This window comes from Schistocerca gregaria, chromosome 9, assembly GCF_023897955.1.
Source record: "Schistocerca gregaria isolate iqSchGreg1 chromosome 9, iqSchGreg1.2, whole genome shotgun sequence".
Lineage (NCBI taxonomy): Eukaryota > Metazoa > Arthropoda > Insecta > Orthoptera > Acrididae > Schistocerca > Schistocerca gregaria.
Genome location: NC_064928.1, coordinates 145,423,986 through 145,442,082, shown reverse-complemented (window position 1 = coordinate 145,442,082; position 18,097 = coordinate 145,423,986). Strand labels below are relative to the sequence as shown.

General features: G+C 46.4%; 1 protein-coding gene across 1 annotated transcript in view; it reads right to left on the bottom strand.

Moving 5' to 3' along the window:
- Nucleotides 1–18,097, bottom strand: part of LOC126291823 (luciferin sulfotransferase-like) — a 74,793-nt gene that overhangs the window by 24,522 nt on the left and 32,174 nt on the right. Inside the window, exons 3-4 of the mRNA XM_049985524.1 lie at nt 17,601–17,700; nt 8,574–8,715 (exon numbers count right to left, since the gene is read on the bottom strand). Of these exons, the coding sequence (XP_049841481.1) occupies nt 8,574–8,715; nt 17,601–17,700 (242 nt within the window). The remainder of the gene's footprint in view (nt 1–8,573; nt 8,716–17,600; nt 17,701–18,097) is intronic.

Here is an 18,097-nt window from a genome sequence, read left to right as displayed (position 1 = left end):
ACTTTCCGAATAACCCTCGTACAAAGTGTGTCAGCATTGCAGACATATCTGTGCAAACAAACAGCTAATTAATTATGTAACTACACTGATCAACCAGAACACTATGACCACCTACCTACTAACGGCTACCTTTGGATAACAGCAGTGGTGCATTATCTTGTTGAAGAATGCCACTGCTGCCGGAAAACATGATCACCATGAAGGGGTGTGCATGGTCTGCAGCCAGTGTACAATACTCTTAACTGTCATGATGCCTTACACCAGCACCACTGGACCCATGGATGCCCACACATATGTTTCCAGAGCATAATAGAGCTACCACCAGCTTGTTTCCATCTCACAGCTCATGTGTCAAGACACTGGAAGAAGGATTCGCGTCCTCCCATCTGCATGATGAAGAAGGTATCGGGATTCATGAGACCAAGCACGCTGTGCCACTGCACCAACGTCCAGTGCAGATCGTCACGTGCCGATTTCAGCCGTAGTCGGCGATGTCGTGTTGTTAACATTGGCACATGCACGGGTCGTCGGCTGCGAAGGCCAATCGTTAGGAGAGTTCGGTGTGCTGTAGGTGTAGACACACTTGTACTCTGCCCATCACTAAAGTCTGATTTTAGTTTCGCCACAGTTCGCTGCTTGTCCCAACCTATGACGTCTGACACCCAAATGAGGGGTGGCAGCCCAACCCACGATGTCTGGACATTCCTTCACCCAGGTTTCATCACGTATTGAAAACATTCACCACAACAGTCCTCGAACACCTGACAAGTTCTGCAGTTTCCGAAATGCTGTGCCGAGCCTCCAGTCATCACAATCTGCCCTTGGCCAAACTCGGATAGATCGTGCACCTTCCCCATTCTACGCAAGGACAGCACGCTCACTGAGACCACATGCGCTGCACGAGTGTGTGACTGGCTGTCATCCCTCGCCAGGTGATACTGATATCGCGTGGGCGGGTTTATATCACTGGTAAGTCGGTGGTCATAACGTTCTGGCTGATCAGTAAGTATTTTTCTGAGGTCATAACGAAAACTTTATTACTAACCCACATAAAAGTCGAGGTTAACAATCAGTGTTTATTGCCATCATTGACGTACAGTGGTGAGGCAAGGTCTGTTAATGTGAAAGCCATTCAGCAAGTGTGAGTTGTTCAGCAGGTATTGGAGAGAAAGAAAGGAGGAAATAATGACTCGCCAGCAATGTCAGTAGCGACAGACTACAGTCTGTTAAGTAAGAGAACGGTCAGAATTACACACAGATATTGAAAGTTTTGCATCACCTTGGTTCCGAGAGTTCCGGAAACTGTACAGAAAACTGGAATAAAGATCAGCATAGATAACATTTCTGCCATTTTTATTGCTTATGAAAACCACACATTGAACGTTGTACAACCATACAGCGAGACCTTCAGAGATGGTGATCCAGATAGCTGTACACACCGGTACCTCTGATACGCAGTATCACGTCCTCTTCCATTGAAGCATGCCTCTATTCGTCGTGGCATACTATCCACAAGTACATCAAGGCACTCTTGGTCCACATTGTCCCACTCCTCAACGGCGATTCGGAATAGAGCCCTCAGACTGGGTGTTGAGTCACATCGTCCATAAAGAGCCCTTTTAATTCTATCACAGCCATGTTCGAAAGGGTTCATGTCTACATCTACATCTACATCTATCTACATCTACATCCATACTCCGCAAGCCACCTGACGGTGTGTGGCGGAGGGTACCCTATGTACCTCTATCCGATCTCCCTTCTATTCAAGCCTCGTATTGTTCGTGGAAAGAAGGATTGTCTGTATGCTTCTGTGTGGGCTCTAATCTCTCTGATTTTATCCTCATGGTCTCTCGGAGCAATATACTGCTTGACTCTTGGGTGAAGATATGTTCTCGAAACATTAACAAAAGCCCGTACCGAGCTACTGAGCGTCTCTCCTGCAGAGTCTTCCACTGGAGTTCATCTATCATCTCCGTAACGCTTTCGCGATTACTAAATGATCCTGTAACGAAGGGCGCAACTCTGGAGAACATGCTGGCCACTCTAGCCGAGCGATGGCGTTATCCTGAAGGAAGTCATTCACAAGACGTGCACGATGCGGGGGCGCGAATTGTCCTTCATGAAGACGAATGCATCGCCAATATGCTGTCGATATGGTTCCACTATCGGTCGGAGGATGGCATTCACGCATCGTACAGCCGTTACGGCACCTTCCATGACCTCCAGCGGCGTACGTCGGCCCCATATAATGCCTCCCCAAAACAGCAGGGAACCTCCGCCTTGCTGCACTCGCTGGACAGCGTATCTAAGGCTTTCAGCCTGTCCAGGTTGCCTCCGAACACGTCTCCGACGATTGTCTGGTTGAAGGCATATGCGACACTCATCGGTGAAGAGAACGTGATGCCAATACTCAGAGGTCCATTCTGCATGTTGTTGGGCCCATCTGTACCGCGGTGCACGGTGTCGTGGTTGCAAATATGGACCTCGCCATGGACGTCGGAAGTGAAGTTGCGCATCATGCAGCCTGTTGTGCCCAGTTTGAGTAGTAGCACGACGTCCTGTGGCTGCACGAAAAGCATTATTCAACATGGTGGCGTTGCTGCCAGTGTTTCTCTCAGCTTTAATTCGTAGGCAGCGGTCATCCGCTGTAGTAGTATCCCTAGGGCGGCCTGAGCGAGGCATGTCATCGATAGTTCCTGTCTCTCTGTATCTCCTCCATGTCCGAACAACATCGCATTGGTTCACTCCGAGACGCCTGGACACTTCCCTTGTTGAGAGGCCCTCCTGGCACAAAGTAACAATGTGGACGCGATCGAAGCGCATTATTGACCGCCTAGGCATGGTTGAACTACAGACAACACGAGCCGTGTACCTCCTTCTTGGTGGAATGACTGTAACTGATCGACTGTCGGACCCCCTCCATCTAATAGGCGCTGTTGATGCATGGTTGTTTACATCTTTGGGCGGGTTACTGGTAGCTCTGAACAATCAAAGGGACTGTGTCTGTGGTACAATATCCACAGTCAACGTGTGTCCTTTTGCTCTGAGGACCAGGGTGATGCAAAACTTCTTTTGATATGTGTAATTTCACAGCCCATAAGAAGAATCCTTCCTCCTTCGTGCCGTGTCTATAAAGCATTAGTTTCCTTTCAATTTTTGGCTGAGTTACACAGGAAGAGACATGAGCGCTGCGCAGTGTCAAACTCATCCACGTTTTTAACTCATTAAATCGTGTTACCTACTTTTCTACAAATAACTTTGCTTTCCCTGTATATTTAGACGCTGTAGCATGACTCAGTTTCGGACCTTTGGGGTGGGGTCGGCCACTGTGGTCGAACGGTTGTAGGCGCTTCAGTCTGGAACCGCGCTGCTGCAACGGTCGCAGGTTCGAATCCTGCCTCGGGCATGGATCTGTGTTATGTCCTTACGTTAGTTAGGTTTAAGTACTTCTAAGGCTAGGGGACTGATGACCTCAAATATTACGTCCAATAGCGCTTAGAGTCATTTGAACTTCGGGATGGCTACAGAGAAACACAGTCTCAAATTCCTTTGCGTAAACTGCACTAGTGTCTCTTTTTGTGTATATCAGTCGAGAATTCAAAGAAAACTAATACATTATGGTCACAGCATGAAGAACAACGGTTCCCTTTGTTGGGCTGTGAACTAACTAAGGCATTATCTTTTAACATCCGTCTGTAATGTCAACCACACTGCTTCTCAAGAGACTCTACAGACAAGATCGCAGTGGCGAAAGAAATCGGCCATGTCATTTCAAAGGAACTACCGTGGCGGTTTCCTTGTAGGAATAAGAAAAAAAAATCAGATAAGCAGATGTGAACCAGAGACCAGAAACATGTAAGTACAGGGCCAGCGTCGAGGACTGCATACTTTATAAAGCAAGGCACCGCTGCTATCTGGCCTCCCCCATGCGTATGACGAGTCTAAGAACGGTGGAGGCGCGGTCGTTTCCCACTCGTCGATACATTTCGTTTTATTAAAGCTTGGAGGAGTGCAGAGCTGTGACACAGCACGCAAGTTGAGTGCATAATCACAATGTTGTGGTGTAGCACTGACCGAATCTCTGGATCAGATGGCCTCTAATGCTATGTTGTGTGAGACTGTGGAAGGTGTAAGACGAAAAATCAAGTCATGCACTATATGTATACAAAGGCAGTTTTGTTCCATAAGAGAAAGGGTACTGTGTGGCGCACACTTCTGACACAAAACGAAGTTATCACAGTGCAAACAAAACGGTTGTATTCTTTTTTACTCAATTTACAGCAGTTTTCGAAATTGATTATGCACAGACAAACACACACATATATCTTCACACTTATATACACATACATATTGTACACATGTATCTTAAGGAGATAAAAGGAATATAATCACATTACTGTGTACTTTTTTATTTACGTAATAAACTGCAAATACCATCATTAAGACAATGAACATAGCATTTGTGTTGTACCTTACAAAATCTGCTGAAACTAACAGCCGGCAACCTCAGTGCAAGCATGACGTCAGCGAACTTGGCTCTGACGCACCATGACAACTGTTCCTGGTATGTTTCGAATCACATCACAGGCAGCTATAATTCTGGCAACTGATTCCATCTCCGTAGCTCATACACTAGTGTGCTGGAAAGCAGTAATCCTAGACAAAGCGATAGACAAGTTTACTTCCGTATTTCCTTAAACTTTCTCGGACGCGATGTTCCCTATCTCAAATTGTACAGTGGCGTATTCTCTATATGCTGTCACGTTTTTGTACACTCTTACGAAACACCCTTTATATATAGAGTCCGCCAGAAAAATGTATACACTTCTTACAGGCTCTCTCGAGATATCGATACTGTCGTTCGATCTGAGTTACGAGCGTGTTGTAGGATGGTCTTTGACTAAACAGATGTTTGCACTTTTGTCTCGACAACAAGCTTGACATTGGGGCAACGAAATTGTATTGTGAAGTGGTTTTTCAAGTTTGATAATGCCGTTGAAGTGCAACTTCAGTGAAAGTGGGAGTTTGAAACACAACCGCCAACCCGCTTAGCACTGAAAAGTTTGAATTGCATGGAACGATTTGTGATATTCACAAAGGAAGATCAGGAAGACCGCATACAGCCACAAGTCCTGATTCATTGGGTCTCATGTTGGAAACGTTTGTTAATTCTCCACAGGTCTGCTACGCAATGTGCACGTGAAGTGTGGGTTAGCAGTACAAGTGTATGAAGAATTCTGAAAGCTGAAAAGTGGAAAGTTTACATTCCACGGTTAATGACGACGATCCTGATCGCCGAATGCAATTTTGCGAATGGTATCAACAAATGATAACAGATGACGAACAATTTGTGACGAAGATAGTGTGGAGTGACGCGGGACAATGTAAACTTAATGGAACCGGGAATCGGCATAAGAGTGTTTACTTGGCACAGAAAAATGCGCATGTTTATTTGGATAAAGCGGTCAATCTACCAGGGGTTCATATGTGGTATGGACTATCATCTAGGGGCTTAGTAGGACCCTTTTTCTTTGATGCTAGTGTCACTGGAGAAGTGAACCTGGAAATGTTATGCTCATCAGTTTTGCCAGGAATACGTGGACTTTACAGAGCTGATGAATAAGTCTTCTACCAACATGATGGGGCGCCACCACACTACCGTCTAGCTTTCCTGGATGACAGTTTTCTGGGGCATGAGATTGGACTAAGAGGGCCCATTGAGTTCCCTCCATGGTCGCCAGATCTAACACCTATAGACTTTTACTTGTGGGGAACTGTGAAAGATGTCTATCGACGTAAGCCACGCTTGCTGGAGGAACTTCCTAGGTGATTGCAACGACATGTGCAGCGATCTCCACTATAACATTAATTGACGTAATTAAGGCAACCGCTCGTCGTTCTGTTATCTGTATAGCCGCCTACGGTGAACATTTTCAACATTTAAATCATGTGTTAAAGAGAAGGTTGTACAACATGTGTGATCAATTATTAAATATAAACAAGAACGCGTAAATAATGTTTTTCGTTCCTTAAAATGTGTACATTTATCTGGCGGCATCTTATCCACATGGCTGTAACGGATCGTGCAGCCACGTCTCGATCCCTGAGTCAAGAGATGGGGACGTTTGCAAGACAACAACCATCTAGACGAACAGTTCGACAACCTTTGCAGCAGCATGGACTATTAGCTCGGAGACCATGGCTGCGGGTTACCCCTGACGCTGCATCACAGACAGGAGTGCCTCGATGCTGTACTCAACGACGAACCTGGTGCACGAATGGCAAAACGTCATTTTCTCGGATGAATCCAGGTTCTGTTTACAGCATCATGATGGTCGCATCCGTGTTTGGCGACATCGTGGTTAACGCACATGGGAAGCACGTGTTCGTCATCGCCATACTGGCAAATCACCCAGTGTGATGGTATGGGGTGCCATTGGTTACACGTCTCGGTCACCTCTTATTGGCATTGGCGGCACTTTGAACAGCGGTCGTTACATTTCAGATGTGTTACGACCCGTGGATCTACTCTTCATTCGATCCCTGTGAAACCCTACATTTCAGCAGGATAACGCACGACCGCATGTTGCAGAACCTGTACGGGCCTTTCTGGATACAGAAAATGTTCGACTGCTGCCCTAGAGAGTACATTCCCCAGATCAATCACCAACTGAATACGTCTGGCCAATGGTGGCCGAGCAAGTGGCTCGTCACAATACGCCAGTCACTACTCTTGATGAACTGTGGTATTGTGTTGAAGCTGCATGGGCAGCTGTACCTGTACACGCCATCCAAGCTCTGTTTGACTCAATGCCCAGGCGTATCAAGGCCGTTATTAAGACCAGAGTACTGAGTATTAAGACCTGGGTACTGATTTCTCAGGATCTATGCACCCAAATTGCGTGAAAATGTAATCACATATCAGTTCTAGTATAATATATGTGTCCAATGAATACGCGTTTATCATCTGCATTTCTTCTTGGTGTAGCAATTTTAATGGGCAGTAGTGTGTATATACACTCCTGGAAATGGAAAAAAGAACACATTGACACCGGTGTGTCAGACCCACCATACTTGCTCCGGACACTGCGAGAGGGCTGTACAAGCAATGATCACACGCACGGCACAGCGGACACACCAGGAACCGCGGTGTTGGCCGTCGAATGGCGCTAGCTGCGCAGCATTTGTGCACCGCCCCCGTCAGTGTCAGCCAGTTTGCCGTGGCATACGGAGCTCCATCGCAGTCTTTAACACTGGTAGCATGCCGCGACAGCGTGGACGTGAACCGTATGTGCAGTTGACGGACTTTGAGCGAGGGCGTATAGTGGGCATGCGGGAGGCCGGATGGACGTACCGCCGAATTGCTCAACACGTGGGGCGTGAGGTCATCACAGTACATCGATGTAGTCGCCAGTGGTCGCCGGAAGGTGCACGTGCCCGTAGACCTGGGACCGGATCGCAGCGACGCACGGATGCACGCCAAAACCGTAGGATCCTACGCAGTGCCAGCAAATTAGGGACACTGTTGCTCCTGGGGTATCGGCGAGGACCATTCGCAACCGTCTCCATGAAGCTGGGCTACGGTCCCGCACACCGTTAGGCCGTCTTCCGCTCACGCCCCAACATCGTGCAGCCCGCCTCCAGTGGTGTCGCGACAGGCGTGAATGGAGGGACGAATGGAGACGTGTCGTCTTCAGCGATGAGAGTCGCTTCTGCCTTGGTGCCAATGATGGTCGTATGCGTGTTTGGCGCCATGCAGGTGAGCGCCACAATCAGGACTGCATACGACCGAGGCACACCATCATGGTGTGGGGAGCGATCTCCCACACTGGCCGTACACCTCTGGTGATCGTCGAGGGGACACTGAATACTGCACGGTACATCCAAACCGTCATCGAACCCATCGTTCTACCATTCCTAGACCGGCAAGGGAACTTGCTGTTCCAACAGGACAATGCACGTCCGCATGTATCCCGTGCCACCCAACGTGATCTAGAAGGTGTAAGTCAACTACCATGGCCAGCAAGATCTCCGGATCTGTCCCCCATTGAGCATGTTTGGGACTGGATGAAGAGTCGTCTTACGCGGTTTGCACGTCCAGCACAAACGCTGGTCCAACTGACGCGCCAGGTGGAAATGGAATGCAAGCCGTTCCACAGGACTACATCCAGTATCTCTACGATTGTCTCCATGGGAGAATAGCAGCCTGCATTGCTGCGAAAGGTGGATATACACTGTACTAATGCCGACATTGTGCATGCTCTGTTGCCTGTGTCTATGTGCCTGTGGTTCTGTCAGTGTGATCATGTGATGTATCTGACCACAGGAATGTGTCAATAAAGTTTCCCCTTCCTGGGACAATGAATTCACGGTGTTCTTATTTCAATTTCCAGGAGTGTATTTGCGTGTGTGTGTGTGTGTGTGTGTGTGTGTGTGTGGTTTGTCGGTGCTCAGGATGCAGCCGTAGAAATTAATGTGAGTCGACTAGGATGAGACGAGTTGAGAACAGTAGATGTATTAATTACTGTTTTGCCGTGTGATTGAGTGAGGTTTGAGAGTGGCAGTAGGCGTACCTTTGGTTTGACGGTCCAGAGCTGCCTGGGCAGGAGTTCTACCGGCAGGTGGCTCTTGATCAGCCTCGGCGATGTGGAATTCTTCGCGATGTCGATCGAGTGCACGGGCGGCTTCTTATCGCCAGTGATGATAGATGATAACCTGGAACACATGCTACGCGTCCTAAGGCTGTTGCTGAACACGGCTTTTGTATTCGAAAAAATACTGGAAAAGAATAAACACAAAATAAAGGCAGGTCACCTTTTGTGGGAATGTAGGGCCGGTCGTTGTGACCGAGTGACTCACGGCGCTTCAGTCCTGAACAGCGCTGCTGGTACGGTCGCAGGTTCGAATCCTGCCTCGGGCATGGGTGTGAGTGCTGTCCTTAGGTTAGCTAGGTTTAAGTAGTTCTAAGTCTAGGGGACTGGTGACCTCAGATGTTTAATCCCATAGTGCTTAGAGCCATTTGAGCCATTTTTTTGGGACTGTAGGCTTTCTCAGAGAATTTCACTCATGACATGCTCTCGGATTCTAAGTCTGTGACGTACCTTGTCATTATCGGGTCCTGTATTTGTTCTTTTCTTAAATTTTTGCTAATACACATGTACTACGACATACACTAGCTTACACTGTTGCAGAATCGTAGTAGCATGATGTTCCTATGGCTGGAGGCAGGTTCAACAAAACATATGACGGCAAAATGGTGCTTGTAATGGGTCGGTGGTGTAAAAAGCGGTTCGCTACAAGATAAAATGTCTTATAGGCTGACACACAGTAATTATTAAAAGGGTTATGATCACGTGCTTAATAGCGTGTTACTCTACCTGTGGAACGCATTAAAGCAGCAACTCTGCGTGGTGTACATTCAACAAGTCCGTGGGCACCACATGACTGTGTGAAGACTCATGGGTACGGACCAGTGTCTGATAGCGTCGGAGACGTGTTCTGTTCGGATCAGGAGAATTTGGTGGCCAACGCATCCACGAGAGTTCCATATCATGCTCCTCAAAACACTGTAGCGCGACTCTGGTCTTGTGAGACGGAAATTTATCCTGCCAGACGATGACACTACCGTCGGAGTAAACATGAAGCGTAATGGGGTGCAGATGGTCCCCAAAAATAGCCACAGCTGCCAGAGTGCCTCCGAATACTACCACAGGTCCAATGCGCTCAGGGGATTGTCCCCTGTCTCAAAATACCACCCCCATAGCCATGCGGTATGTGGCCCGTTTTGAGTAGCGAATCGTTTGGATGGGGTCATATCCAGAAATCATCAACAGCCGGGTACAGCAAGAACTATGATTCATCCAAACAGTCGATACGACTCTACTGATCCACGCTCCAGTCTCGAGGATCCCATCCCAGGTGAAATCGTAACTGACGATATTATTGGGTCACCATGGGAACACGTAGGGGTCCTCTGTTGCGGAAACAATCACCCTCTCCCCTCCACCCCTCCCCCCATACAGTGTCCGCTGAATGGTGTCGTCCAAAACACTAGCGCCTGCAACAGCATTTCACTCTGTCTTCAGGCCTGCCAAGTTTTCAGTCTACACTACTTGACGGAATGGGAAAGCCTCTGACCTCCAAGGTCTGTGATGAGGCGTAGACGCCCAGCACCTTGTCGCCTTTTCACGGTGTCACTGTCCTGCTACGACTTTCCACAGATGCTCACGACAGTAGCACGCGATCAGCCAACCAGCGTCGCTGTTTCGTACACACTCGTTGCAAAGACTTCAGGTCATAACAGCCTGCCCTGTCTCAAAGTGTCTTACGTTAGTGGATATCCCCATTTGTGGCGCCGACATTCACTAGACTGATTCCACGTGTCACGTACTTCTCTTAATTAATGACTAAGGTGCTATATCTTACAGTTAGACGTTAGCTAGTACCCCCTCTCCCCCCTGCCAACGTCTGTTCCGCCCCTCCCCCTCCTCCACATTATCACCAACTTTAGCACCTAACTAAATTGTAGAATGAAGAACTTTTCTTGGGACACTTTTTTTTTTTTTTAGATGATGAAAGTTTGGGTTTATATGTGTCTGGAGGGGCGTGTTAGAATGAATAGCGAAGGAATTCGTGGTGCATCGCAAATGCTACCCACGTCTCCTTCTCAGATAGGAAAGCTAACTATTCGCAGTGAAGGTAGACACTTGTTTCAAAATATGTTTTCCCTGCGTTACCCCTCTCTGCTGCTAGACCTGCTCACTGCAGCCCCATTTAAAATCAACCCAGTTAAATGTGTGCACTGTCCTTACTGTTAGTACATCGCTTGATTGTTGCACTCCTTACTTCTGAATGGGCAGAATTTGGAAGACTTCAGGCTGTTAATGCTTTGTGTCTAACCACTGACACTAAGAGTAATAGTAATAATAATACTAATAATAATACTGTATACAGCACTATAGAAGTCCTTATGCAGTTAATGCTCCGTCGTGCTGTCAATTAATTCATTCAGTTTTGGAGTAAGTAATGAAGCAATTTCTGGAGTACTGCAGGTACTATGAGGGCTGTTCGGAAAGTAAGGAACGATCGGTCACGAAATGGAAACCATAGCGAAAATCAAAACTGTTTTCTTTTCGCATTTAGCTACCCTTTTCAGGTACTTCTCTACATAGTCGTTGCTCTGACCTCGACAAATTTTGGAGCGTTATACGAAATTTCCAACTCAATCGTAATAGTAGGCAGCCGCCTGTGCTTTCCGATAATTCTCTACGCTGGTCTATAGCGCGTAGCCTGCGCCCAGGTGTTGTCTTCGTACTCAGCGTTTCATGTGAGCAGAGATGATACTCAGGACGAGCCAACTGGGGCTGTGTTGTGGGTGATCGAACACTTCGCATCGAAAACGCTGCAGTAGCGTCTTCACTGCCCTGCAGAGTACGGCCCAGAACTGCCATGAAGAAGGAAGTGCGTGGCAATTGTGTTAGGTGGGTTGCATTCATTCAGGCGAAGCCTCTCAGCGGGACGTCCTACTTCGCGGGAGATATTGTTGTTCTAGTCAACTTCATTCGCCCACATTGCGCCCACAACTGAAAAAAGCGTCTTTATGCGATCGACGGGCATAGTAGAGACACTGCCCAAAACGTCTGTGAAAAGCCTCGTCGGATTTTCGCAGTGCTTTCCATTTCGTCACCGATCGTTCCTCACTTTCCGAATAGCCCTCGTATTTACAACTTGGAGAAGACGTTTTCTATTTAGCATTGGTTCTGTATGTATCTCACTTTTAACATCAGCGATTTACAGGACAAAATACAACATATGTGCGCAATGGGTTGTGAGGAACCCGTAACCTCGACCACATGAAATGAAATGTCATGTGGCGAGGACCTCCTGGTGGGTAGACCCGATCGCCTGGTGCAAGTCTTTTGAGGTGACGCCACTTTGCGACTTTGGCGTCGATGAGTTTGAAATGAAGATGATGACGATACAAACACCCTGTCCCTGAGCAGAGAAAATCTATAATCCAGCCGGGAAACGAACCTGGGCTGCCCACTATGACAAGCAGGAGCATTGTCCACACAGCTACGGTGGCGAACAAGATCGCATTAATGCTAATAACTGAGAAAAAGTAATAATTGATAACTTATATGACCAATATTAGTGCCTTACAAAATTGTGATAACAGTAATGAGCTTATTAAAGTAGTTTCACGACTGAAGCATAATCGAATCATTTAGTTTTTTACCCCTCAGAAAATTTCATTTTAACCCTCAGGGGTTCACTGTCCGGGGCTTCTGTTTAATCACGTCTCATCACGGTTGCGGAAGAGGTACTTATCTGTGGCTTGTTTGTGCCCTCACTGTCCACTGGCCGTTTATGGAGGTCACTCTGATCGGCATTCGTTATTGCCGGATGTTGCTTGAACCTCCTGTTAAGCTGTGGAGCTTGGCGGTATTCTTTTTAAGACTGTCGAAGAGTTCTAGCAGTTCGGCGACATCGTGTAGGTAGCGTTGTGTGAAGGGTACCAAAATATGAGCTCCTGTTCTTCAATGTATGAAGTCTCTGAAGATGAGTCTTTGCAGCATTACCACAGACTGCGTATTCCACTAGTGGCCAAACACACTTCCAGTACATGGTGACGATGTAGTTAATAGAAAGCTCGGTCTTTTCGACAAAGAGTAGGTACAGGGTTCCAAGCCTCTTGGAAATGTTGCTTCGCACTGCTTGTACCTGTTGCTGTCAAGTGAAGGTTAGGTCGATTGTAACTCTAACTCGAAAATACTACACGACTGCAGTCCATTCAGCGGGTTGACTGAAGAGATTCACTTCTGGAGTGTGGATATGGTGGTTTATGGAGTTGAAATCGACACGCCAAATCGATGGCCAGCTTTCAATGATTGGCAGGCATGCCACACTCGTCTGTTTCTGGTGACTTGGTGTCGTATGCGTGGACAGCTCGCGTCACTCTCACCACGTCCGAGATAATAAGCCTCTTGTTACCCTGCCTCTGATAACTCGTAGTGTTAACGTTGCATCTCCAACTCTGTCGAAGTATACTGCTCTTCTTAAGCAGGATGCTAGTAGCTTCAAATAGAGTGTTCAAAATTATAGCATAATGTATAGAACAGTCCCTTGTGACAGAAGGGTTCGAGATACGTCCAGGGAGACTTCCGCGCAGAAATCCTTGTTTTTTAAGGTCAGGGTTGCTTCCTACACCATGCGAAGTAGTTGGTGCAGTGTGGAGGAAGCTTCCCGAAAACCAAATTGTCCTGAAAGAAAGATGTGGTTCTCTGTTAGTTCCTGGCTAAAACTGTTCAAATACTTCGCTCAGTAGTGGGAGGAAGCCGGCTGGCCTGCAGGTTTGGGTTCTGCATGACTCTTCCCAGGCTTTTGATCTGCCACGATGACAGATTTTTTCTATGTCGCTGAGTATCTTCTCTTCTTCATGATGTTCGTGAAGATACTGGGATGGCGGCATGTTCTTCTTGTGCCAGCTATTTGAGCCTCTGGGCCAGGGGCTTCGTTGCTTTGCTCAGTACTTGTCTGATCATCGAGCGGAATTCCTGTGGCGTTACTGCTAGGTGTTGCAGATCCTCTTCTTCTTGATCGTAAGTAAACTGTGAACCTGTCTTCCTACAGGCAAATGCTCCGAACGTTTTGTGGCTCCACTATTTCCTGGAAACTCAGCCTCATAACCAATAGCGTTCACCCTATCCATCGGTATGCAGACCGCCCTATCTGGCGACTGTGATGTCGAAAGATGTGGACAATTTTGCATAGAGTAGCGGACCACATCCCAAACTGACACGTCTGGTTGCACAGTGGCGAGTCTTCCTTCCGTATCACATCGCGACCTTCACCAAGTCCAGCTTTAACTTGTCGTGTCAGATGATTTACTCTTGTCTTTTCCGATGAGTCCCTGTAATAGTGGGATGGAGCTCTCGTAATTGGATAAAATACGAAAATCTGTAAAAACTATGAAAAATTGTGAAAATATGGAAAAAATTAGAAAATGAGTGAAAATTATGTAACTTTGGGGAAAATACCAAAAATGTGGGAAAATGTGGATAAACATGTCACACCATCGAAGAATGAGAGTACAAACATATCTGCCAGGGTGTGGTTTCTACTGGTAGTATAATTAGTTTTAACAAATAGACACCGAGTGACATGAGTCAGTGTAATTTGTTATTAACAAACAGACGCTACCTGTTCCTCCCCCTATGCTGTACAGTTTCAGAGTGAAACCCACCCACTAAGGTGCTTCAATCTTATTGGTCAAGGGGGGGAGGAGGAGGAGAGCCGGGAGGGGGAGGAGGAGAGGAGAAGCGTTTCTCCTGGGTGACCACGATCAATTCCCAGTGGTTCCCCCCAGGGGGAGGGGAGTAGGGGCGGGGAGGGGGGGAGGGTGGCTACGATTATGTCACCCAAGTGTGCAATTTGACGCCGGTGCAACCCATAACCCTCTATATTCTCAGTGACCTTGAAATAAGAAATTGGTTATAAGGGATTGTGAGTTGAACTGGTACTGATAACCTACTAATTTTGTCCATCCCTTCTACCTTATCTGACCGCAAATCTTCCAGAACCCTTTTAAATTATGATTAACATTGGATCTCCTGTCTTCCAAATCAAGTCCAATTTCTTCTTCTATAACGTCATTGGAAAAGTCGGCTGGCCAGAGTGGCCGAGCGGTTCTAGGCGCTACAGTCTGGAACCGTGCGACCGCTACGGTCGCAGGTTCGAATCCTGCCTCGGGCATGGATGTGTGTGCTGTCCTTAGGTTAGTTCGGTTTAAGTAGTTCTAAGTTCTAGGGGACTAGTGACCTCAGAAGTTAAATCCCATTGTGCTCAGTGCCACTTGAACCTTTTTTTTCTGTTTTTTTTTTTTTGTTGGAAAAGTCGTTCCATGTACTCTTCCCATCTGAGTTTAACAGTGGCATTCTCATTAGACTCTTAATGCTACCACCTTGCTTTTCATTTCTCCAGACGTTGTCTTGACTTTTCTATATGCTGAGTCAATCCTCCCGACAATAATTTCTTTTTCGATTTCTTTCGGTCTTTGCTGCAGCCATTTCACCTTGGCTGCTCTGCAGTCCCTTTTCACTTCTTTCCTAATGGTTTTATATAGCTGGTATCTTCTCTTTCCCTGAACGGTTTTATACGTCCTTCTTTCGTCACTCAATTGAAGTATTTCTTCTGTTAGCCAAGATTTCTTTGTAGTTACCTTCCTTGTACGTATGTTCACTGTCGAACACCGTGATCCGTTTCAGAGATGTCCACTTTTCTTCACGTGAACTATCTACTCTGGTGTTCGTTTTAACACAGTATTAATATCCTTAGCGAAGCTAAAATGCGTCTTATCATTCCTGAGTTCTTCAGTATCCCACTTTTTTCCACACTGATTCTCTTAACTTAAGTCTACCATCTATGTGGTACACTCAACTAGGATTCCATAAGATCTCTGGTAGTAGTCGAAGGCACCATGACAGTTGTGGACTTCGTGAATGTTACTGTTAACTAACCGCATCCCTTCACGCTTAATGTCTTCTACGACGGCCATGGCATCTTCCAGCAAGATAACAGTTCGTGGCAGAATGTCAGTCAGTATCGTGTTCGAGCGGTTTAAGGTGCAGGATATCGAACTAGTGTTGATTTTGTGACCGCGTAATTAGCCTGGTCTGAACCTGATAGGACACAAATGGAACGGTATCGGAACCAGCTCTGCACTCACACGCCTGTAATTTTCGGGAGATGTGAGTCCTATGCGTAGGCATCTGTTTGTTACCATATGCCTCCGGTAACCTAGCAACGACTTGTCTAATCCATGCCACCAAAAAGTCAGTGCTGCACTGCGTTAGAAAGATGGATCCAAACGCTGTTAATCAGGAGACTACAGTGTCTTGCTCCACCTGTGTGTCAGCTATACTACACAAGACAGACAATCAAAATAAACGGAAACGTTCTGATGATGGTTAACACCATCCAAACGTGTGTGTAAAGAGAGAAAAACGAAAAAAATGCTTTGCTCAAAGTAGACTACCCAAAAATGCAGATCTACAAGGTCTATCTAAATTCTTTTTACAGACTTTGAGGTGAGGTTCCTTACACAAAAACAAGGAAAAATATCCAATAAACATGAGCTATAACCGACTGTTCAGTAGAAGAGCTGTGTATAAACAAGTGCTCATAGCTCTTAAATTATGTATATCAGGGCCCATGTTTACTGGACGTTTTTTTCTGGTTTTGGTCCATATTACCTCGTCTAAATACACGGGAAGCAAAGAGCTCGCAGTAGGAGAGAAATGTGTCACTGGTCTTACGGTACGGTTTTTAGAGCCCGTGTTTGCTGGATATTTTCTTCTTGTTTTTGTGAAAGGAATTGTCCTCAAAGTCTGTAAGGAGACTACAAGAATGATGGAAGCTGAAGAAATGAATTAAAATTCGAGCTACAGCTGGGACTCAACACCAGGTGTTCTTGCTTGCTATACAGATGTGCTAACCGTTACACCTCGGTCGCATTATGATCAGCATTGCTGCACGATATACTCAAGTTGATTACCTTCCCCAACACAAACTTCAATTCATATTTTAAAGAGAATTTAGTTACTGCCTATGTTTACTGAGTACACTACATAGTGTCGGAAGTTCCATGCGGCTTTTCGCGGATGATGCTGTAGTATACAGAGAAGTTGCAGCATTAGAAAGTTGTAGCGAAATGCAGGAAGATCTGCAGCGGATAGGATCTTGGTGCAGGGAGTGGCAACTGACCCTTAACATAGACAAATGTCATGTATTGCGAATACATAGAAAGAAGGATCCTTTATTGTATGATTATATGATAGCGGAACAAACACTGGTAGCAGTTACTTCTGTAAAATATCTGGGAGTATGCGTGCGGAACGATTTGAAGTGGAATGATCATATAAAATTAATTGTTGATAAGGCGGGTACCAGGTTGAGATTCATTGGGAGAGTCCTTAGAAAATGTGGCTTACAAAACACTCGTTCGACCTATACTTGAGTATTGCTCATCAGTGTGGGATCTGTACCAGATCGGGTTGACGGAGGAGATAGAGAAGATCCAAAGAAGAGCGGCGCGTTTCGTCACAGGCTTATTTGGTAACCGTGATAGCGTTACGGAGATGTTTAACAAACTCAAGTGGCAAACTCTGCAAGAGAGGCGCTCTGCATCGCGGTGTAGCTTGCTCGCCAGGTTTCGAGAGGGTGCGTTTCTGGATGAGGTATCGAATATATTGCTTCCCCCTACTTATACCTCCCGAGGAGATCACGAATGTAAAATTAGAGAGATTAGAGCGCGCACGGAGTCTTTCAGACAGTCTTTCTTCCCGCGAACCATACGAGACTGGAACAGGAAAGAGAGGTAATGACAGTGGCACGTAAAGTGCCCTCCGCCACACACCGTTGGGTGGCTTGCGGAGTATAAATGTAGATGTAAATGTAGATGTAGATTGCCAACCCAATATCATATGTTTCGTATTGTTTTACTAGAGAATGAGTGTTTCCATAACAAACAGAGTAGATTCCTTCTATTGTGTAAACTAAATGTCTGCAATATTCTGGAGCTATTCGCTCGTTATACTCACTCGAGGAATGGAAATCTCTCTGTCAGAGGAGTTCGCTTGGCCTGTTCAAAGTTGAGGCCGTTCATGAGCAGCCACACCAACTCCTGTGTCCACGTCGTTCCTGAAAACAGAACACAATAATTAGTGACCTTGCGACTTCTGTACTACATTTATTTATCTTTATTGATGGCACTTCACAGGAACCGCGCGACTGCTACGGTCGCAGGTTCGAATCCTGCCTCGGGCGTGGATGTGTGTGACGTCCTTAGGTTAGTTAGGTTGAAGGAGTTCTAAGTTCTAGGGGACTGATGTTAAGTCGCATAGTGCTCGGAGCCGTATCTTTATTGATGGTACATCACGCACATAACTCACTGGATCGTTTTGATTTTGCACTGTATTTATGGAATTAGCTGTTAAAAATGTATACATCATAACATTCTACTGAGCTTCCAGCCGCGTCAAGTGGTTTAAATCCAGGAGTTTTCGGCCGAATATTCCTCGGCTATTGTCAAGTGGTG